General features: G+C 38.4%; 1 protein-coding gene across 3 annotated transcripts in view; it reads right to left on the bottom strand.

Annotated features, from left to right (window-relative positions):
• Positions 1-256: 256 nt before the first annotated feature.
• The window catches only part of ST18 (ST18 C2H2C-type zinc finger transcription factor), a 101,230-nt gene continuing 77,754 nt past the window's right edge, over positions 257-23,732 (bottom strand). For 2 of the 3 annotated variants that reach the window (XM_027811160.2, XM_027811162.2), the window contains exons 13-22: positions 19,965-20,080; positions 17,018-17,080; positions 16,158-16,226; positions 11,186-11,248; positions 11,010-11,090; positions 9,752-9,973; positions 7,608-7,696; positions 5,974-6,077; positions 3,596-3,739; positions 257-2,798 (exon numbers count right to left, since the gene is read on the bottom strand). In XM_027811160.2, the coding sequence (XP_027666961.2) occupies positions 2,658-2,798; positions 3,596-3,739; positions 5,974-6,077; positions 7,608-7,696; positions 9,752-9,973; positions 11,010-11,090; positions 11,186-11,248; positions 16,158-16,226; positions 17,018-17,080; positions 19,965-20,080 (1,092 nt within the window). In that variant the 3' untranslated portion in view covers positions 257-2,657. Of the gene's footprint in view, positions 2,799-3,595; positions 3,740-5,973; positions 6,078-7,607; positions 7,697-8,412; positions 9,974-11,009; positions 11,091-11,185; positions 11,249-16,157; positions 16,227-17,017; positions 17,081-19,964; positions 20,081-23,732 lie in introns of those variants that run through there. The other variant, XR_003561701.2, reaches the window with a different exon arrangement.

Raw genomic sequence — 23,732 nt, 5'->3', positions numbered from 1 at the left:
TTACTATCTTGGGGTTTTTTTTCCCTTCAGAAGTGAAAAGGAGCTCTTAAGCAGTGCCATTTTTCTCCTCCTTATTTCAAATTGAAAAAGTAAAACACTTATTAAATTATTTATACCAGAAATGTACTTACGGGGATGACACATTTTATACACAAAACAAGTAAAACATCTGACACATTGTATAGTGCCAGGTGCAGTTAAGAAAGGGTAATACAAGTCGGCATCTAGAGACTAAAAAACCCAAGAAACTTGCTGCAATGTTTCATTATCAATTTTATTTCCTACCATACACCAAATGTACAGCACAGAACACAATTTTGTTGTTTTGATGTAAGAAATATTAATTGTATGAAGAAACAGTATACAAACTACTCCAAATTAAAAAATGCATACATCATTGCTCTTTACAAAAGGTCTAATTTACATTATAGCTCATCAATGCATTTAAACACAAAAAAAATAGAAAAAACAAAAAGAAAAAAAAATCAGTGCACGTTACAAAACACATCAAGTACAAGGGAGTCAAATAAATACAAACATACTTCACAGAACATCCTGAGCAAACAACCAAACACAGATAAATTAACCTGAAGCCATAGTAAATCATAATAATAAATACATAGGTCAGTAAGAGATATTTTTACTTAAATAAAATATATAACAAATTTGTTAAAATATTTAGTAAATTAAATTCTAGTCTTTGTAATGAGTGAACTCATTTTGTATGCATTTAACAAGTATAACAAATGTTCGGGTTTTGTTTTTTTAGCAAGAACAATAACTTTAATAGCAAATTTTTGTTTGGTGTCCTCCTATTTATATTTGACAGCACATATGGTAGCTTTTGAAAAATCGATTTAAAAATAAACACAGCTCCTAAGAACATACATTTTCCCCTGTCTAAACTAAGATAGGAGAGTTGAATCAACCCTCAAACAAAAAGCAAGCCCCACCTAATGCAGAACAGTGACCACAGTGCATGAGAGTTGAATCACTTTTGAATAGTACTTTTGTGCAGGAACAGTAATAATATAATTGTATATGTCAAGCCTGTGAATGCCATCATATTCAATCTAAATATAAATGCGGCTAATAAAAATAAACACTTTCATTATAGCACGGAAAAATTAAACACACGCTAGATCCATGTATACATTTACACTGAGGCACATATGCACATGAGGTGTGTGTGCATACAAAAAAGGCAGTTTAGCTGGTTGTTTATACCTTTTTCTTAAAAAAAATAAATATAAAAAAAACTTTTGAAACAATGCTTAATTACTTACAATCCCTGAAATAGACATTGCCTCTGTTATAGCAACCACTACTTTCTGACGGATTCAGAAGTTCCACACCCAGGCTAACCAGATACTGAGGCGCACGCCAGCACCTCCGTGCAAGTGCTCGTCTGTCCACACCTCCGTCTGCCTGTACACCCTGTAGCACTTGGTACCCGACCAAAAGACTGGTAACAAATTCAGTATCAGCCTAGTCTTAGTGAAGAAGGATGGGATAAACCGGTCACGGTGTTGCTACCGTTTGTTCAAAAAGAAAAGCAGCTGCCGTTGCGCTGGAGTGGTATTATTCCTCTCCAGACTGCTGCCTTCTCAGCTGCCGTTAAGTTCAACCCAGTATTAAATGCCATTTCAGGGGAGATGTGTTCGGTTCATTATGTACAAAGCCTTCAGCTTGGGATGTGTTTGCGTTTTTCAAATCCAAATCCATAGCAATATTGGTCACTTAGTTAAAACCTCAACGTCTCGTACTAAAAGAGTACCGGTCCTATCAAATTATCCTTCTTGTTTAGAGATAATTGTGATTTCCCTCCATGAGCTAACTCTGAAAAAAACCTGCAGCGGTAAAATAAATCTGAAGTTCTCTTGAAACATTTTAAATAATCATTCGCATAGGCTAAATCACACAGCCAAGTCAAGTGCTTTGCTGATTGCTATATTTCATTATTGCTAACGTATTCTTTAACACACTGTTTTCCAGCATACTGTGCTTTTAAGAGCCCAAGTTGCCCACTAGTGGGCACCATTTATCTTCTCATTCCATGCATCTTCACATCTCGTGTTAACTGCAAACCCATTTCTGATACAAAGCCATTATAAAAAAGCAGGATGTGAGGAAAATAAAACTAGAACCACGGTTCAGTCATTTGTTACTTTCATAGGTTTTTTTTTCTTCCTGTACAAACCCAGCAAGTTATTTAATTTACAGTATAACTTTCAGTCTATTTAAAATCCCATTGGAAAATAAATTAATAAACACATTTGTAAAAATATGGCAGGCCGCAAAAATGCTGTTAAAGGATAAAAAAACCAACTCTTTGATTAGAAATAAATAAAAAATATAAAAAATAGTCGCACACACTTTTTACATTCACTTTACAAAAACTGAGTGCAAAAGAAGAAAAAAAAAGGAATCGTACTGAAATAAATACAATATACTAACAGAGTGCATTGCTGTTAATACAAATAGTCTGTTGTGTTTTTATTCTTTTTTTTATGTCAGCTGGGAAAAAATTAGTGCAATGTTGCAATTGTAAATGCAGCATGGCAACCTACACCCCTTAGCAGTACATGAACTCCTAACAGATCCATCTGGAGTTTACTGCTGTTAAGTAATTTCTGTTGCCCAGCAGCTTTCACATCCTACACATGGATGCCCTTCACTGCCTGTTTGATACTTTCCAGCAGAGCTTTGCATTCGGGGGAATAGTCCCGTTCCAGATTGCTGTACATGTCTGTGAGTGTATTTACATATGCTTCAAAATTCTGCTCACTGATTGGCCCCTAAATGAAGACAAAACAGATTATAATTGCAGGAGAAAATTAAGGCAAAAAAAACCCAAACACCCAACCCCAAAGCATGGAGAAGCAGCAGTATGGCAACTGGGGAGAAGTCATAAACAGGGCAGCCATCCAAATTAATGGAAGGGTTGCAGAAAGGAAGGGGAAGTGCTGGGGGAACCACACACTCTCCAAGCAAGAAAAGGGGTTGGAGACATCATTGTCAGGGTAACTTGTTTTTTTATTATGGCCTGTTTGGCTCTGGGACTGTGGCTGACATCCCTGTAACTGTCCTCACCTAATCTCCCAGCAGCACTCTTGAGATTGGGAAAGGGGACTGTATCTCTGGACACCCAAGTACCCTGGTGGATTTGGCCTGCATTTGCAAGACATCAAGGACCTGGAGTTTTTGAGAAGGTACAGTTTTGTTGGCTCCTGAAAAATCACCTGCATGAAACAGGTTAAAGTTTTGATCTAGGAGCAGAGTAAGTAAGGATTCACGGCGTGAGATTTTCACTCTTTGTGCAGGGTGGACATTAAGATAGGGATGGATGAGGGAAAAACCTGTCCTGCACAGTGCAGCAGAGGGCAGAGATACCAGGGCTGGCTCAGTCCTGGAAGCAACTGCACCTGCTGTCACACATTTCATGATCCAGCATCTCTGCTAAGTAAGTTAGGCTAAAAGAGCTCTCTGCTAATGCAGCTCCAGTGCTCCTCCTGGTCCCTGGGCTTGCTTATCTGCTTCAAGGGCTGGCAAAACAGTCTCAAAGAAGGTGCAAAGCTGCTGGCTGTGGTCTTACCATCTGTGGGAGCTGAATGTCAGCGAGGCTGGAGATGAGGGCTTGGCTTAAGCCAGCTAACTCCTTCAACAGGCTCTCGTTGTTCTGCTCTATGAGTTTGTTCTCTTCTTCTATTGTTTTCAAATTGCTCTCCATAGATGTGATCTAGAAGATACAGGCAGGCACAAACACACAAAGAGACAGACCCTTGGGAGTGTCACAACTGCAGTTTGAACCCAAAATGGCAGTCATGTGATTATGAGAGGGGCCACGATGGATCTGAAACCCAGGTATCATTGTTTTAGGACAGACATAACTTGTGAACAGAATATTCAGAGGAAGGAAGAGGTTGTATTCATGCTGAATCAATGGACTTTGCTGCTGGTTCACGAAAAAGCCTTGTGGCAGTGAGGCACTGGAGGGTGCCCCATGGTGGGAGGAGGGAATTGAGCTCAGAGGGGATGGTCAGGTTGGATCTGGGATGGAAAGTGTGGCCGCAGGGCTGGCAGAGGGCAGGAGAAAGGAGGCTGATGTGTACATTGCTGTCCTGCTCATACAGCATCCCTGCTGATTTACCACAATAGCAAGGGCACGGGTATTAGCTGTTGTGCTACTTTTCTGCCCCGCTCCTGGGTGAAGGGTAGAGCTGTGGGCTGGCTGGGAACAGCAACAGGGCTGGTGCTGGAAACAATAAGAGAAAAATAGAGTGGAAAGGGAATGGAGAGGTTGAACACAGAATGATCATCGCAAAGATGATCTCTGACCAACAGAATGGAAATCAGGGTTTTGGAAAGGGCAGGAAAAAGCATCCAAGGTAGCAAAATGGTATCTTTTTAGTGTAAGAGCATTGGGAATATACTCAGCTCTGAAGGCTTATATGTCAACAGCAGTGCTGAAAAACCAAAGGCAGCAATGGCGGGGCCTCGTTCCCCACTGCCAGCTCCTTGCCCTGCAGCAGAGCAGCAGGAGTCGAGCAGGACAGAACCAAGGGCTGCCACCCCAGTGCACAGAGTGATGGAGTCACGTCCACGTCTCCTCATTAGGATGCATGTCTCTGCACTACTAAAATGTGGGTTGCTGTGGCCACTTCCCTTTCTCACACACCGTCACACAACAAACCTGTCCTCTTTGTGCCTGCCTGTGATCTGCTACAGCCTCTCCTCTGGACAGTGCTCGCAGCAGCCTAAAACCTGGCTGGCCTAAATTAAAAGGAGGTAGAACAAGCCATGTAGGGGACATGTTGCTTCAGCTGTAGTTCAGTTCAGGCTTTGCTGGTCAGACTACATTCACCAGGGAGCAAGTCTGAGGAGAGGAAATTTGGCTGCATACATTGGGCAATCTCTGTGCAAACAGCACAGTGCTCACCACAGAGAACTGAGACACTGAACACGCACACCCCCACACACCCCACAGTGTATTTTGGGATGGATATCCCTACAACCTTTGCAGTGTGAAGCCAGGTCATTTAGATCCAGCATAGGTGGCATAAATGTCACCTTTATTTAGACCATACACTCAGTAGTTATTACAAAAACAGCATGAATCAACACTACATCCAAGTGTGGTACAAATACAGAGGGGTATGGTTACACTCAGTTTGTTTTAGATCAGTTTAGACTTTTATTCAGTTCCCAGGTCTCATTTAGGAACTTTTTTCTTAAACTCTTATTCCTGAAATGTTGAGGAAGCTTCTGCTCTTGCTTTTACCCCGACTGCCCAGTTGAACTCCCAGGTGCACATAGTAGTCTCTGTAGGCATGAATGTATTCAGTTCACTCCATAGAACCACTATCAGCTTCTTAAAGCCAATTTAATCTCTCCAATATACAAAAGAGTGAAAGAGAATGGCTCTGTTCCATAGCTCTGGTCAAACTGGTCTGCTACACAAACTAGCAAAAGGAATTTATTCTTTCCCAGGTGTTGCCTGGTGTTTGAATAACTGACAGTGGGTGAACTGAACTAGGGAGATTTTCTTAGGTACACATAAGAACAAAATCAACTGGCATTAGGAGCTGGAGTGTGCTGGTAAGAGGTAATATCCCCCTAAAAACTGCAGTCATGGGATTCTGCAGAGGTTGGTCAACAAAGGAAAATGAACATTTTGTTTAGTAAATATGGTTTTTCTGCTTGCCAAGCTCCAAACTGCCCTGAATTTGTCATTCACCACATCTTTAAGACAATATCCAGAAATCTGCTGCTCATTTACAGAAATCAAACAAAAACCTGACAAAAAAGCATGTAGGATTCTTTTTGCTACTTTTAAGTGGCGCAGAGTGATGGGAAAACAAATGCACAGGAGACTAACTGTGTTTAAAACATAGCATTTACATAGCACTTAAATTATTTATTGTGCTTAAACATAGCATAACAAAAGGTAAAACTTTCATGTTGATGTCATACCTGGGTTTGAAGTTTCATCATGTCAGCTTCAATTTTAAGATTGGATTCATTCAGTTCTTTTATTTCCTCATCCAGGTGTCTGATTTCTTCATCGCTCTCTATTCCTGTAAATAGTTGAAAATACTAATATCAGATTTAAAGTATCCACATGTAAATGGATAGATGAGTAACAAGCTGTGTTAACTGTTACTGGACAAGAGGAAAATAAGATTTTGATAAAATTATTGATCCTTAAATTAATTGCCTTTTATTTGCTTTTACTGTCAAAATTGTTTCCCAACTATGAAACATCTGTGTGAGCTGAAACATAGAAGGGACTTTCTGAGTCTTTGTGTTTCAGAATTCTTTTTTCCAGTGCAACATGCAACTACAGGCTGGAGGGCACAGAAAAGAAAAATTGCCCAGAAAGAGCAAAGTTTTTCATAAAACATGAGGGAGTATTTACCATAGTTTTGGTTTGGTTTGTTTGTTGGGTGTGATTTTTTGTTTTTTGGGTTTTTTTTTTCATTTTAAGAGAAATGTAGCAGCAACCCTTCTGCAGGGAACTCCCCAGGGTAACATCCCCACTAGTATAATTATTTGCTTTAGTAAGCTCATCTGTACCTGCTTCTGATCTTGCATGAAGTTCTGTGGGGGCAAATCTGTGCAGAGTAACTTCAAGAAGCACAGACTTAGTTACATGTGACAAATAGTGACATTTAAATAGCAGCAGAAGGGAAAGTGTCCGGAAGCTAACAAGTATTAGAGAAAAAAAAAAAGTAAGAGAGACTTTCACACCCCCCATAAGTGAGATAGCAAAGAAAAAACTACAAAAAAGACTTCAGTTCTTTAATGAGAGCCTTGTCCTGAAAAAATCTGAGCAGCTATAGCTGCTGGCAATACATGTCCCTCTTTCTGCTTAGTATCACTCTGAGACTAACTCAGCCTAGAGATTTGTGCCGCTGTTTTTTGTTACTGCTGTAAAACCTAGAGCGCTGAACAGAGTCTACTGGGGAGCCAGCTTAGAAAATCTTTAAGCAGCAGTCGCTGCCTCAGTGAGAACATGGACACATGGAAGCAAACTCATTTGCCCAAAGTAACACAACCGTTCTGCTCAGCAGTTGGAGGCATAACGACCAAGTTTCCTGAATCTTGGCTCAATGCCCAACTTTCTAAAGCATGCTGAACAAGAGATGCCTACCTAACTATTTGGGAATTGTTCCTTTACACTTGAGCTAACAAAATTGTCCAGGTACTGCACAGATACTAAACCACATAGTATTCACGTTAGGGAGAAGAATCAATTTGTGCACACAATATTCTTCCCTTTTAATGTAGTTATCAGATAGCTAAGTTCTCCTGATCTGTAACTAATAATTTATTAGTAATAACAATATTGAAAGCACCTCCAAATAAAAAAATAATGCCCTGAGACAAGATGAGAACATGCCTTCAATGTTGAGTTATCAGGATGTAAATGAAAACAATTTCATAATGTCTCATGCAAAGATTTTTGTTGGTCAAGATTTGTTATTGCTAGAGACAAGTGAAAGGAGTGAATAATAATGCCACAATGGCATAAAGGGGCATAAGTATAAATGAGTCAGGGCTCTTCTATCTAAATAAATGTCAGCATATTTTACAAATCTCCTTACCACCACTTGCTTTAAGCTTGATAGTCATTAATTCTTCTGAAATTTTGCCCTTTTTTATGGCTTGTGCATTCAAAGGACAACCAGACAGGCTGAAACAGATAGGAAAAAAAAAACATTAGCACCCACTTGAAAATGGCAACAATCCTTTCAGGCAATATTATCATGCACTTGGACAGACCTCTGTACCTAAGGTCACATAAGTATCTCCATTATAGCATAGCTTCGGGGAATGACATAACTCATAAAGAGCCATTTAACTGTATGTTCCAGCTTGAAAATTGGCACAGAAATCTCAGCCTGAAAGTAAACATCTCTTAAGCATATTTCAGAATAATCAAAATAGTAGTGGCAGCTACCATTAAGTTATGTGAAGATGCATTTACAAATTCTTGAAGTTCCAACACATAAATAAAAACTCTATTGTTTTTATTGAGGGCTTGTGCTCCAGGTGAGAGGGGCAGTATGGTCCTTTATAATGGTAAGTTTGCTATCTTAAAGAAAAATTAGTTAATGGGATGATTTCCACAGTGCACAACTATTGTATCATTTTGTTGATACACAATAATGATCAATACAATAATAACTCTGGATATATCCTATAGACTGTAATAGCTTTTTTGAATGGTTCTATTATATACTCAGTTTGCTTTTTAACCACTGTTCACATTAAATTAAATTTTGCTATTTCAAAGCTTACAATTTCATCAGCTGGTAATTATCTGAGGCAATTTTTATAGCCCACTAAAGGGCTAAGATGCATTGCACTGACTTAATACTATCTTTATAAATAACAAAGAAGAAATACCCATATGCTGAAGAACTGGCAGAAGGATTTGTATTCAGAGGTTGCCAAGTAAGGAGTGAACGAAAATTTTGTTCCACAGGAAAATGCTGGTTTTTCTGTGCGTGTAAAAATTAGAAACAAAAATCCTAATAGACATGGTGTTTCCACATTGGGGGGGAAAAAAGCTTTTGTGGGTTGAAGTTAGCTTCACACTGGCTTAGCTAAAAGCTATACAGGGAAAGATGCTAGTTCTCCAGTTCTAAAATGCTGCTTAGTATCTCTGTCCGGAGCAGATAACTAAACTCAAGAATGTCTCAAAGCCATGGGTTACTTCTTATATTTCAAATGTCCTAGTGAAGGATATCGTATCACAAAGCTATATTTACTGCCTCATTCTGACTAACATGATCTTGAGTGTGATCCAGCCTTATGTAGCACAGAAGTCATCTGTAGTATGAGTTGCAACCGGCTAACACACTATGTATGTTATTTACTAAATTAGCCCCAATTTACAGTAGTATCCTAATGTAAAAACTTCAACAAGGGATGTAGATCATAAAGTTAAGATAACACTGGACTCGGGCTGGATTTGTTCAAGTCACCTTGGACATTCTGGTATTGGAGATGTTGGTTCAGCGTGTTAGGAAGCAGAGGTGGTATAGAATATAGACTTAATTCCTATTACAGACAGAAGACCAAACTTTGCCAGGTATTAATTCAGACTCTACAGCCAGATTCTTTGAGTAATATTGAGTGAATGTGGTCAAATTATGCTAATGTTTTCACAGTGATATATAAAATCATGTTGTTTACTGTTACTGGTATATGTGTGATTCCTGTTTTGGAAGGATAATTTTCTTTGCAAGATTGTTATAGCTTCAAATTAATGTAATCCATATGAGTTCTACATGTTTACTTTTTTTGTGGTTCTAGCTATTTAAATACAAAGTTTATGAAAACAGCTTTTCCACTGGTAGAAAGATGAAATTAATTCAGCCATTGCTCTTGCTAAATCTTTTCTGGTAACATTTCAATGATATTTGCACTTTCCATAAAAGATATACACATACAACACATTTGCCTGGAAAGAACTCTGTTTAATTTTAAACCACATAGACACTGTTCTAATCTGAAGAAAAGACCTTGGAAAGTCACACTGCAATGGGAACATAGAAAAAGACATAAAAGTTGATTTCAGCTCTCTGAAAGTTATTCTGATTTGTATTACTTCAGCTGCAATGTAAACTAAGTTGTTACTCAAAAGACTTCAGCACAATTTATTAAGACTGTAACCTCACATGTTGTGAATTCAATAGTGGAATGTTAAGGAAAAATGAAAAGAGAAAACACAAAGTTATACCTTCTGTGGGTGACAAAAACATTATTTACATGACCCAGCCCGTTGCAGCCTGGCAAAGGACAGTGTGGCAGCTCTTGTTTGTTCAGTTTCCAGGATAGTGAAGACCCATTGACGGGACTCTCCTTCTGTCTCTTGGCAGCCAAAGGACAACCAGAAGCAGTGCGATGAGAAGTGTATTTACCTGATATGTGACCTTGGCCATCACAGCCTATCACTGGACATCTACAGAAACACAGCAAAAGAACCCCCATTTTCACTGGAGAGAGCAGGTGAAGACAGTCTCAAGAAATTCTGAGAAAATAATTTCAGCTGCCTGTGCCACTTTGCATGAACGGATTAAGACTCAGCCCCTGGAGGCACAGTGTACCTGAGCATCCAGTTCATGTCGAGCTGAGTTAGGTGGGTTCAGCTGATTTTAGGATTAGGCAATTTAAAATACAGTTGTACAGCCTAAGAAACTAAACCATTCATTCAGATAGTATTTTACCAGAAAGGAAAATTGAAATTCTATCACAGGCAATAAATCTGACTTCTATAAGTGTATGGGAAATCGGCATTCTCTCCTCTCTATCTAGGTTTCTGGTATGAAGCAGAGGGTGGGCTTCTGTACCCGAAAACTTGTATCATCTCATGCAAACATTTGCAAAGAAAGATTTGGGATTTTTTGTGCTGCTCTGTCAGTGTTATGCAGCTTCTCACATATTATTAGCAAGTATTAATAACAACATTCTATGCGTCTAAATCTTCATATCTATATTCTGGCAGTTATCTTTTACTGATTTGAATAGAATGTGTGGACAAGTCAGGAATGTAATTAATCTCAATGGATTTTCCAGTTTTTACTTTATGACAAATTTCAATTCCTGCATAGAGAAAATACATAAGACATGTATTTAAGTTCTCTGGGACATATTTTGAAGGTGTCACGCTGATTTAATTAGCTGACATGTTTCACTACAGGCAGAAATAATTTGTTTTCCCTCATTTTGCCAAATTTTTCAACCAAGTGGCACTTTCATAGCACTGTCTGAAATAATTGGACCAATGCAAGCAAATATAGCAATCCTGCCTCACTGTTCAAGCTCCAAGGTGATGGAGCTTTGCTAGAAGCAGAAATATTTGGTTCGGCTCCAGCTCTAGGCCCTATTCTTATGCAGCTCAGATTAACTTGGGCATCTCCTATGATCCCTCAAGTCCTGAGCTTTTGTGGGGCTTTCCCCTTCCTTCACCGATGGTAGAGCACTGCTTTTGTACTCACTTAAGTTCAGGGTCTTCTTTTTCTTCCTTGGTAGGAGTCACTTTAATACCTCCTTTCCTGGCACGAGGACAACCAGATAAGCTGAAAGAAGCACACAGAATAAAAGCCACCTCTTTCTGCTGCTGCTTGCCAAGAACCCTGGGTGCTGCAGCCCCATGCAATGGGACTGTTTTTACCTTCTGTGGGATGCGTAGTTCCCCGTCACGTGGCCAGAGCCATCACAGCCAGGTGTCGGGCACCTATGGAATAACACAGAGAGCTTACAAAATATGGCTTCAAAGGTACACAGTAAATGATATTTTGTCTAGGGTGGAAGAAAGAACTGTAGAGCTTTTGTTGAATAATTAAAACCAGTTCTTGCTAATTTCTTTTTTTTTTTTTAAATAAGCAGACTTTTTCATTTTTTTTTTCTTTCTTTCATAACAGAGTTTTAGTAAGGAATGTGAAATATATTGTGTACGATGTGTAGATTTAATCAGTGCAAACACTGTTTGCACCAAACATTTTTCCTTGTACAGGATCAACATTACAAAAAAAAACACCAAAAAAAAAAACCCACCAGCTTGATACAGATCTATTTGTAAATTTACTGTTATGTGTTTGTTTGTTATTCTTCTGATGTTTTCAGGTACTGGTACAAATAAGCAATTTGTCAGTATTTACAGAAGGGGAAATGGAAGCAGAAAAGCAGTTTTACTTTTGGGCATCAGCAGGTGATAGACAGAATTTGAATTTAATAATTTGTATGTTCTAGAACTGTAAGCATACAACAGAACCGTATCTTTCTAGCACTAGATTCAATTGGGTATTCAGCTTGGCAGTGGGATTATGCTTATGTCTCGTAGTTAAGGGGTTTCTGTGTGTGCATGTGTGTGCAGCAAACAAGCCTTTTCAAGTATGAATGTTTAATACTAAAACATCTATACAATGAAAAGAAACAAACCTGCCCATTACTGTATTTTTGCCAGTGGTCTGGGAGGGTAGGCTTCTTGCTTGCTGGTCCTACATGAACAATGTGCTCCAAAAGCCTACTGGAGTCAATAGGTCTTTGCACTGACTTCTGTGGGTTTGGAGCAGTGGGGCTTTATTGGTAGCACCTTCCATCTCAGAAATTCAGATATATAGAGATATATAGACAGATTTTTTAATATTGTTTCTGTTTAAGGCTATTGTATTTCATGTGTGGGTTTTTGTTTTGTTTTATTTAAAGAGAAGAGAAACACACCTCAGCACACAAAGTAGCACAAAAGAAATATTTACCTTTAGAAGTCATGCCAGCCATTTCTATGTTTCTGTATTATACAGTACAAAGTTCTTACACTAAGCATCCCTACGGGCCTTTTGAATGCTATGATTTTTACAGAGTATCCGAATTACAAAAAGACTTGAGCCAAATAATCTTGTACTGAACCATTAAGGAAACTTGCATTGTTCAATACTTTCTTAAGGGTCTCAGTTGTTACTGAATCTTTCCTGAGGTGAGGAGATTGGTCATTTAATCTAGTCATTGGTAGGCTGTCATGTAAAGCAACTACAAATATAGTTGTAATAGCACACCTGAGTGTGCAGGTGTATCTCTTCACAGAATATTTAAAACTGGTTTTCTGCGAACAATTAATTTGTCAAAAATGTGATTACTTTTGGACATGACCAAATTTATTCACTGATTCAAGTAGAATTCAGCAAATATTTCAACTGAAGAAAAGGGAGATTTAATTTTTTTTAAAGATAGTGTCAAAACATTTCATGATGATATTTTCAGAACAAAATATTTTGGCAGAATGACGTGTTTCACACTGACAATGAAGGTAAAGGTGTGGGTTGCAGAGTGCCAGATATGCTGGACTGTGTAGAGCTAAGCGTTGACCTGTCTGAGTGTGGGACAAAGACTGGGCACAATGTCATGTGCAGCAGGCAGCAAGGGCAGATGTCTGGAGAGTGTGAATGCTCACAAGTAAATCCAGAACACCTGCCAAATACTATGCGTATTAATTTTGGCTACTTGTTTTATCAGATGATCACAGATGGAAAAGCTGTCCGCATAGACTGGACATGGACTTTAATTCTGTAAGAGCTCTTTGTGGGAGACATTCAGAACTGAGATCCTGAGAGTTATGGAGTTAAAAAAGACACTGAACTAGATTTAAATCTCCCCATCTGTATTTACCACTTACAGCAGCAGATAGATTTCACAACCAAATCAGAGTCCAATGTATTCTTGAGGTCATTAAAGATTTGAGGCTGAGATATTATCAATACTGGTGAAATTATAAGATTATATAGGTGGACTACTGACAAATTAGTAAGAAGCTTCACTAGCAAGACTCCTAAACTTGGCCACTGGGTTGGGTTTTCCAAATATTGGTTGTATCTTTGTATGGACTGTGAAATTCCACAATAGAAGGTACAGCAACAATGCATTGCCTTACAGTCAGTAATACTGTGGATCTTCATCAGTTTTTAACTGGCTGATGAGTTTGAACTAGTGCAGGGGTCCTCAAACTTTTTAACCAGGGGGCTGGCGCGTAGATGAAGTGGCAGGCAGTCATCTGCGGCTGCTTGGTTTCCCCCCCAACCCCTGGAGGGGGGGAAGGGGGGGGGGGAGGGGGGAGGGGGGGGTCTGTAAATACCGGGGGCCGGATTGAGGACCATGGGGGGCCGTATCCGGCCCACAGGCCGTAGTTTGAGGACCCCTGAACTAGTGTCTCAGCTTAGGGAGTCATCCTCTGCTATGGATTCCTGTGCAGAGCCAAGATAATCAGATTTACACTGGAGGGCCAAAGGCCTCAGGAGCTCAAGCTAAAAGATGTCAACTCTCAAGTCTATGTAGGTTACAGATTCTTTTACAATTCGTTTGTTTTGCAAGAACAAATCTCTCAATGACTTCACACAGAAATTCTTAGAAGTGCTCATTGAGTACCTGCTGGTTTGTTCCCTTCTCTGAGAGGGTTGCTTTATCTTTAGGTAGACAACTACAATTGCTCAAAAACTCATAGTTTTAAAATTTGAGTCATCATTGACTTTAGTATGTTTTAATCTAACCACCTTAGATTGCTCTGTGCAGCAAGAATCCTCAGATAAAAGAGTTCTTGAAACTGACTCAAAGGTTCACTTTCTGAACAGATCTTCCTTATTTCCAAACTGTAGATCACATGGAGGCCTGGCTTAGAGTTTCATAATTAAAGCCAAAATCATATCTTGATTCTGGCAAATTAAACATGAATAACATTTGGAAAAACACAGCTTTTTCATATTCATGCCTAAGTACATGAGGGTACTTTCACGGCCTGATTCTATGAGCTTTTATGCCCTCTGCTCACACAGCAATAGTAAAATTAACTATTGATATCACTATACTGCACCAGTGCAAGCACAACTGCAGTTTTTGACATGAGATTTCATTTAGCCGATGCTTATCAAAAGCAGAGTTTTATTTAACATTTCACCTGAATTACATTTACAGGAAGCTCAAATAAGGTGATAGATTCGTGGAAAATGATTTTATTTAGCCCTTTTTCCTTTTGCAAATTGTCTGTGAACAGATTTTGATTTTTGCTCTTTTTCTAGTTAATTGAAATTAAATGCTAAGTGCGTTATGCAACATATTTCTGTCTGTGAAATGTCCGTGAACTTTGACTTTGTCTTTCACAACTCACATATTATACATGTCGTACAGTGTGCAGTTTGTCATTTAAGTCATATGCTGTTGCTCCTCTTTCCTTATGGCATGACCAAAACTCTAGAAGCTTTATGGAAAAATAACCATATTGGTATGCAAATTTCCTTATTCACACATGAATATGGGGCGGGGGGCAGGGGGGGAGCGGTGCTGCATGAGCACAAACTATTCAAAATATTTGTGTGAGTGTCTATGCATGGCAGAAAGCCAACAAAATCAGGGACAAATATATATGACTCAGCAAATGATTTCAAATTTGTCAGCATTTTCACAAGTTGGTTCCTCGCTTCTTGTGCTGTTCTTTTTAAAACAAACTAAATGTAAATTTTGTACCTTTGAGAATCAGTGATGGAAAAATTGAAGTACTGAGCCAGTCTGTCAGTCTACCTACTGGTTTTGGGAACTGTTTTGAACAGTTGCCCATATAAATAGCTTTTCTTTGCCATTTTGCTGCATCTCCAGTAGGTTCAACTCCATACCTGACATCAGTTCATCATTTTGTTTATAATTCCAGTTGTCAGATTAGGGTTTAAGACCAGTAACATTTGAACTGGGGAAACTAAACACTGGTTCAAGCCTAAATGTAGTCAGTCTTACTATTAATACTGTTAGAACAACATAATAGTGCCATGATCAGACTTCATTTTCTTCTATCTGGACTAGGATTGAACCTAAAGGACAGAAAGGACGGTCACGGGGTTCTCTCTTTTTTACATGCATTCATGAGTTTTTCCAAGCCATCTATTATGGGATCCAATTTACAAGTTGCAGAGGGAAAGCTATGAAAGAACTCTAATTATCCTTTCCTCTTCCCCACATCCTTATTGACAAAGCCAATTCAATAACTAGATGACTGGTTGCCAGTGCCTCTCTTGACTACAGATTTTTGAAATATTCATATGTCCCTATACATCTGTCTATATAGCAGAGCCTGCACAGTCCTTTTGTAAGTGACATTTCATGGTGAGAATTATGCCAGAACAGAATCATATGACTTGATGTCTGCTTCAGTGACATTAAACTCATAGTATACAGTAGTGAACGGTAAAAAATTGTTTGTGGGAGTTCTGGTCTCATTTTTAGATTTCTTCTAACTAGATTTATTTCTAATTAAATAATTCTAATTTATTCTAATTGGATCAGGCTGAGTTATTTGCCGTACAAGTCTTTCATGTTAGATATTTTCTATTTCTCTCTGACTAAATACTGTGAGAGCAGCATCTCTCCTAGAGTTTACAATTTTTTCCGCCAGCTCCTGGTTGATTCATGAAAATGAAGGGGTACAAAAATGAAGAAAAGCAAATGGAGAAAAGTAAACTCTATTTCATTCAAAAGCTTTCAAACCAATTCACTTCAAGTTTCAAACAAAGGTTTGATGTAGCTCAGAGCAATTCAAATGAACAACTGCGTTAACATAGGGAAAATGTTGATTGAAGATAAATAACATTTGTGCTATTATCAATACTTACTTAAGCTCCTGAGAGTTAGCAGCCATAAGGGATTTTAATGTCTTGTCAGCTAATGGGCACCCAGAAACACTGAAAAAAACCCAATGTGAATGTTTTACCAGAACAGAACTTTTTTTTTTTCTCTAAAACAGCAACCTCCAGACAATCTATGACTTATAATAGGGAAAAAAAAAATATCCTCAAATATTTGCTTTTGGCAAAGGAGAAGTAGTCAATATCAGGCTGTGGTTCTTAAATTACTGGAAAGGTATACAGTTAAGACCAAAGGTTTCTAAGCCCCTGTAAAGCTTTGCGTGGGGAGGCAGTGGTACACAGTGTCCTTCCTTTATCTTGCCTGCATGAAGGGCAGGTAAAGCATCTGGTCCATGTGGCTGGGAAAAAGCAGAAACTCTTCCATCCTGCTCCCAAAGGGAAAGGCAGGAAATAATTGTTTCAACCCCTAGGTTGGCAATTCTGAGGAAAATACTTAGCATACTCAGATTATGTTAGCAGATCTATGAACTTCAAAGTCATACATAGAAATATCTGAAGAAACCTCATTTAAATCTCATGCACCAGCATCTGTACAGAGAGTGCTTGTACACTAAGGGAAATGCAGACTTTACTAAATTACTTATCTACAGGTCTCAGCCAAGAAATGCAGCTACAGGAATAAGACTATGTTGCTTAACTCCATCAGTCTATCGAGTCCAGACCTTCACAAAATACAACAAACTAGAAAAAACAGTCACATTTCTGCATGGATTATTTTCTGCAAATTACTTTTGAATGGTTATCCATGGTTAGTATAAAATTATTCAAAGATGACAACAGCTAAAAGTAGCTCTATTTCCTGCTTTAGGATTCCTGTTGTTCCTCACCTCCGGTGTGAGGCATAGTTTCCTGTTACGTGGCCGCTGCCATCACATCCTGGAGTTGGACAGCTATGCAAAGGAAATGCAATGAGAAATTAGAATATGTATAACATGCTACATAGATCACCCTTTGCTGCAGTGAATTACATAATGATCCTTAAAGCAATCACATTCATCATTGCACATCTTAAAACTGTCATGACACTGCAGAAAGCTAGCAAAACTTACACAACACTTCTAGTTTTCAATTATTACTTGAAGCATAGAAGAAACAATGTTTTCCTATTTCCACCATGCAAATAAGTAAATTTTTTTTTTTTTTTTTTAATCTATGCAATGTGAAACCACCATGCTTTGCATCAGTTTTTTTGGTTATGAGTTGCATTCTTAAAAGACAGTTTCATTATCGGTACCAAATTTTGACAGCTGTTCATAAATATTAGGGCTGAAGTTTCTGATCTGACCTCTTGTATAACACAGACAAGAGAACTATAATTTCCAAAATAATTCCCTCAACTTCTGACTAAAGTAAGGCACCTTTTTTAGAAACACATCCGATCTTTATTTGCTGACATAAGTGAGAAATTAGTTGTTATGGTTGCTTGCAGAAAAAAAAGCACATCAAGCTCACACAGCTGAAGTTCAGGATGAGCACAAAAGTTTCCCAAAATGTTTCTCAGCTGAACTGAGAAGTGATACAAAGGTGTCATACATTTAGCAGAACAGGTATGTTCATTTATGCATAGAGATGGAGGTATGTTTGACCTGCAGAAGATGTTATAGCTTCTGTTTTTCCTCAGTCCTTCTGCAGTCATGGCACTGAGCTCATTTATCAAACTGGGATACAGTCCTCTACAAGAGGGCAAAGATATCAAGAAATGCAGTCTGTGCATGGAGGGGTAGGAGTAGGTGAATAACATATTTTTCTACAGTATTTTAAAACTCTAACACCAACCTTATTAGAGTCACCTTATAAAGAGCTGTGCTTCTTTCACTGGGTCCATGGATAAGAAGGGCAAGCAGAAGCTGTACAAAACAGCTGTACAAAAACTTTAGCTAGTGCTCCATACTAATGAAAAAGGGGTACCTGAGATCCTCACCTGGCTATTTTCTCTGAGCTGGTAGAGTGCTAGGAACGTTTTCAAATCTGTAAAAAAGCCTTAGGAAGACATCAGCCTCATTTTCACAGCCCATATCAGCCTGGTCAATGCAGTTACAGGCAAAAGAATTAACGTGGCAAAACAGAAAGCAAATGCTAGGAGGTGGTATTCATAAAATTGTTTGCTGCAACTGAGCTAACCATGTCAGAAATTTTTTCTCTGCAAGTGCTTATGTCATTTTAAAAACTTCCTCATGATGGAGCCAACTGTATTGAATTGTTCTGTGCAAGTTCTAAGCTCAACCGAGTCATAGAAATGCAGTCTGATCCTTACATTATCTATAGAGTTCTGATAAATTAAAACTATTTCTTATTTAATTTTTTGCACAGCTACATTTTAGATAACCATTTCTACTCACTGTTTGAAAATAACACAATAAAACCACTGTAGGCTGATCATTGCCCTACTAAATACTCTGGGTATTATTATTTAGGAGAGTAGAAAAGTATTTTACAGGCATCTCAAAACAGGTCAATATCACAAAGGAATAAATATTACAGAAGAAAAGCCATTAGTCTTCAGCAAATAAACTCTCAGTGATTTTTGTACGCATTTGTTTTAGAAGAGACAAACTAAACCTGACCTGTAGCAATTTAGGTCATGAACTACAACTGCAGATATAATGTGGTGAGTAGACAATATGCAGACTGCACGACATCGGGGGGGAAGAATCGTTCTTCACAGCAGCATGCCCCAGGGAAATGTAAATTCTAGAGGCAGAGGCGAATCTAACTGCTTCGGTGCCACCGAGTCTGGTGAGCAGGACACAAGGTGAAGGGATACCATTCATTTATTTATGGTCGAGCCTGCACTGATACGTTATGGTCTATCATCACCAAGTGATATGGAGCACACTTGTCTAGAGACCTACTCTGGTTTGGGACAAAAAGAAAAGTGCTATAAATGATCACTAAGTCCTAGTTGACTATTAAGGTGAAAAGACTATTGATATCAAAATGGTGTTGGTGTGAATCCAAAGGGGTTTTATGAAGAGCCTAGATGAGGTTTTAAAAAGCAACTAGTGTTAAGGGCTGATCAAGTAAAATGGGACAATTTTACTGATTTTTTCTAAACTGAAACAAGATGTTATTTAACAGAATTTCTTTGTGGTCTAGACAGTAAAGTTTTGGAACTTAGGACATAGCAAGTATGTCTCTGTACTTGGGAAAAGAGGGTATTAGCTTATTCTCCAAGAGTGCGAGCTTGTGCACCCACTGGATTGTCAGCAGGACAGAGTAACTAACTCTGCTTTGAAGGAAGCAGATGAAGGATTTACGCATAGAATGTGTACAGGTTGGAAAACCCTGGGGCAGTTCCTGTCTTGTGTTTTATCTTTTTATGAACTTTACATGTTCCTATCTGAGAAATCCCAAGCACTTCTACACAAGCTCTCAACAGTGGATCTATGATGATGATTGTCCAAATAAGGTTTATTTAATAATACATTAACATTAGCACAGACAGTCTGTAGGATCCTATGAAACTGTGTGTTTTATAGAAGGAGCTATTACCCATTTCTTAGCTACCTGTCTGAGGAGTAAGGAGGAGTGATGCCCAGCATAACATTAGTCATGAATCTCTCCAGACCCCCAGGCCTATCCTGGCTTGTCTCAGCTCCAAACTTCATGTCTGCCCGTTGTATACCCACACCAGGGAACTAGCTACCTGCAGTGGACTGCCATCCAAGTCTCCCTGCTTAGCTCCTGCAAATCTACTCCAAACCAGCGCTCAGAACAACAATGTAGTCAGTCTTTACCAAGGCAGAGGAAAACATGGCGGGTTTTGTGACTCACGTGATGAGCTCCTTTTTGAGATCTCTTGAATGGACCTTGGGTTTAGGGCTTGGTATGGAGACATCTCCTGGATATTTCTTTTCCTCTACATTTTCCGGAGAGCTCACTGGATCTTTCTGAAATATTAGATGAGAAAGTGACAAAAATTTTCTCTTTCCAAGGCCTCCCATATATTCAACAAAGAACTTGCTGTGGCAAGAAGAAAATCTCTTGGAAGATATGTGTCTTAAGAAATGATGGAGAGAGATGTATAAAGTTTAGTACATCCTAGTTTCAGGTTCTCATAGCCAGATTTAAAAAAAATGTTATGTAAGTATTTCTGAAGGCAGATGCTGGTTTAAGCCATACATGAGGAAAACTGAGTTTTGCTTTATAAAGTGGTGATAAAAGCCAAAGAAAAGTACACAGAGAAAATAAAAATAGCTGTTGAATATATAGAGCCAAACAAGACCTTGGCAAGTATGTTCTTGTTTTTTCTGTACATCACTGAGTCTTGTATACAGTTGAGGTGAGTACCATTTTACTGTGAATTACAAAATTACAATAATAATTGAAAAACCCCTCTTTTACATAAGCATATGTAAATGCAAAGCTTTTTAGGTCTGTAGGATGGGGTTACTTGTTATCTTATCCAAAGAGCAGATTCTTAAAATAAAAAGCATAAGAACAAAACCACTTTCAAATTTTCTTAGCAGCAGGCTGCTAAGGGTATTTCTTGTTTTCTAATATTTGTAGATTAAAATCATCACTGCCACAGTGCTGCTTGATGGTTGGTATGGACCATGAGCATTCACTGCCTTGGGAAGACATTTTGGAAATTTGGAGTCCTGAAAGGAAATTACATATTTGTGTTCTGAAAAAATCTATGATCACTTCAAAATAGCTTGGTTTATAGTTTTGAGAATTAATGTCTTCAATTAATATTATTTTTATGAAAGAGAAGTATTTCATTTCCAGAGGGATGCTCTGTGGATATTGTATAATTCAAGAATTCTCCAAAGCCCATAGCATCAATTATTGAATCTCCATTAATCCCTTCTGGGCTTCATGTTAGTTTTGTGAGTCTGTTCTAATATCAGGTAGTAATCACCCAGAGATTACTGTCTGTAGGAGTAGGAACTCTGCCTGTGGTTGAGAGGAGAAGCTCCCAGCTCCTGCTAAACTCATGGGGCTGGTGCCATAGATGCTTTGGGCTTGTGCAGCTGATGAATGTGCCAGGACAGAGGGGCAGGGATGTCTGCAGTGCTGTTAAGGCAGAGCAGAGGGCTGAGGAGAATCTGGCCTGAAAATGGAGATTCTGCCTAACGGGACTTGTAAGCTCTGCAGGGGTGTTTCTTCTGAAAAAGCTTCCATATGGTCCTCAATTCTGGCAGCTCGTCTTTGACTGTTTGGAGACTGGATCCTCAATATGACTTCCTTCTGCTTTCTGGTACTGGCTACCTACTGCCTACTGAAACTCACACTACACATACATATAGAAACCATGCCACATTATTGCTATATCAATTACTACTGACTTTTGCAACCACATTTGTGGTGTTAGTTTGTTTAGGAATAATCTAATCTGCTATGAATACAGAAAGCAAAAATACTTACATTCAGCTTTTCTAAACAGTCTTTCATAGTAATTATCAAGTAATTCAATTTTTCTTTTTTTTTAAAAAAAACAACACCATGATATATTTCAGGCTTTTAGAATTTTATTTCTAAAGGAAAACTTTGGATAAGGAGTAATAGGGAAAATTAAAAGCAATGAAAGGTATTGGTAAAATGTTAGTACAGAAATAATAAATAGTTGAAGATCCTCCAAACAAAAATGCTAAAAAAAAAAAAAAAAGGTGGAAAAATAGGTGTCATTTTTGTTCAAGATTCAAGAAACATCAAAGACAGTTGTCCAAGATTGAGTTAAATCCTGTTTAAGGCAAATGGGGGTGCTTTTGCCATTGCGGTCTACAGAATGGGGATTTGAGTTTTTGACTCTATCTGTTCACAACTCCAGACCTGCCTTTCTCATATAGACATAAATGCAAGCTCCTACAGGGAACTGTCACAGTGTAAGTCATTGTAAAATCCAAAGCTCCCCAAATTAACAACAAGATAGTAACCCTCTGTTGACAGCTAGAAGGGATCAGATGTCAAAACAACTTCAAAAAACAGAGGTAAAATGATTTCCATTTAATGTAATAGAGGTTGAAGAAGGTTGGTTTATCATTTTTTCTCTAACCACCAGCTCCAATAGGCTGCATCTCTGTCACTGAACTGAGGACCAATACTGTGTTTCTAAAAGTTTAGTGTATGCCTGGGCTGGATCCAATGTATCAGGACGGGAACACATCAGCCCCTTCCACTTCTTGTCAAAGGTATAGCTGAGAGGAGCCTGGAATCAAGAGTGGTGGAAAGACCACTCTGGCACTCCACTGGGATCCTGAGGTAGGTGATGTGCCTCAGGATGCACATGCAGCAAACAAAAGTAACCATAACTGTTCATGCTGCGGGGTGTTTTAAGATTTTCATATATATAGCTTGTGTTCTTTATCTCAAAGGAAAGATATCTCTTAGTCTTTTGCTGGTGATGGACCAGAAACTTGTGTGTGTGTTTTCATCATCATGTCACTGCCTGATATCTGCTGCACAGAAAAGATTGATCAGGAATTATGTGTAGCAAGGCTTGACAAAATACTACAGTATTGCAGTTCACAGCTTCATTTAATGATATTTTACTGAACTATTTAACAAAAATAAGATTGAAAGATGAAGATTAACATCTACAGCCACCGGTATAGCTGATACTAGAGGGTTTAAAACTGCAATATTTTAATTTTCTATCTTTGAAATAATTTTTTTTCCCAAATTTTAATTGTGAATTTCCTGAATTATTAAGATTTGTATTATTTTTAAACCAATAGCTATACACACACCCACACCCCCCCTTACAATTCCATAGTAACTGCACTTTTGAAAAAGAAAAAAAATCTAATAAGGACCAAAGTGGTAATACAGTTTCTTTCCTAGTTACCATTCCTTAGTATATTTCCCAGGAATGAGGCAGACATATAGACATTTAAACCAGTGATTTCTTCAGCATTGTCCTAGTGCCTTGTGGAACACTTGGTGTTATTCAGGCAGCATGAAATCTTCAGATGTGTACAACGTGCAAAAGGAAGACAGTGCAAAGGGAGTGTAGGCAAAGGAATACCTTTCTAGGACCTTACATCCGTACATGTGGTCCAAAAGGAGTTGCTCTGTCTGAAATGAGTAGGTCAGACCTAAAGACCAAATATTTTTTGGTCCTCTGCACTTAGGACTGAGTGTAAAGCATCATGCCTTGGCTTGTATGCTTCTTAAGCTATTCATCTTTAGAGGGAGAGATAATCCTTTGGGAAACACCTTTAGCACTTCCCACTTTTTGGTCTGTTAGGTGATGATTGTCACAGCTAGTCAAGTCCAACCACATGTATGGTTTTTCCTTTCCTATTTGAAAGCATTTATAATTAAATGTTATTAAAATTCTGAAGAATTCGAGTAAAAGAAAAATCAGAATGACACCAATCGGTCCAAATACTACTATTTTCTGCAAAGAGCGTGTGTGTATTCATGCATGCACACTACAGAAAGAAAGAAAGCAATGAAACTCCATTAATGTACAGATGGAAGTTTATATTGATTTCAGCAAAGACCAGAACATAATGGTAACATGAATAACAGATAATAGCATCTGGCACTTTTAACATTTTTAAGCCCTGAAATCTTTGGAGAACTGACAGTTGA

This window comes from Falco cherrug, chromosome 3, assembly GCF_023634085.1.
Source record: "Falco cherrug isolate bFalChe1 chromosome 3, bFalChe1.pri, whole genome shotgun sequence".
Taxonomy (NCBI): domain Eukaryota; kingdom Metazoa; phylum Chordata; class Aves; order Falconiformes; family Falconidae; genus Falco; species Falco cherrug.
The sequence above is the reverse complement of the archived record's forward strand: the minus strand, read 5'-3'. Positions and strand labels throughout refer to the sequence as shown.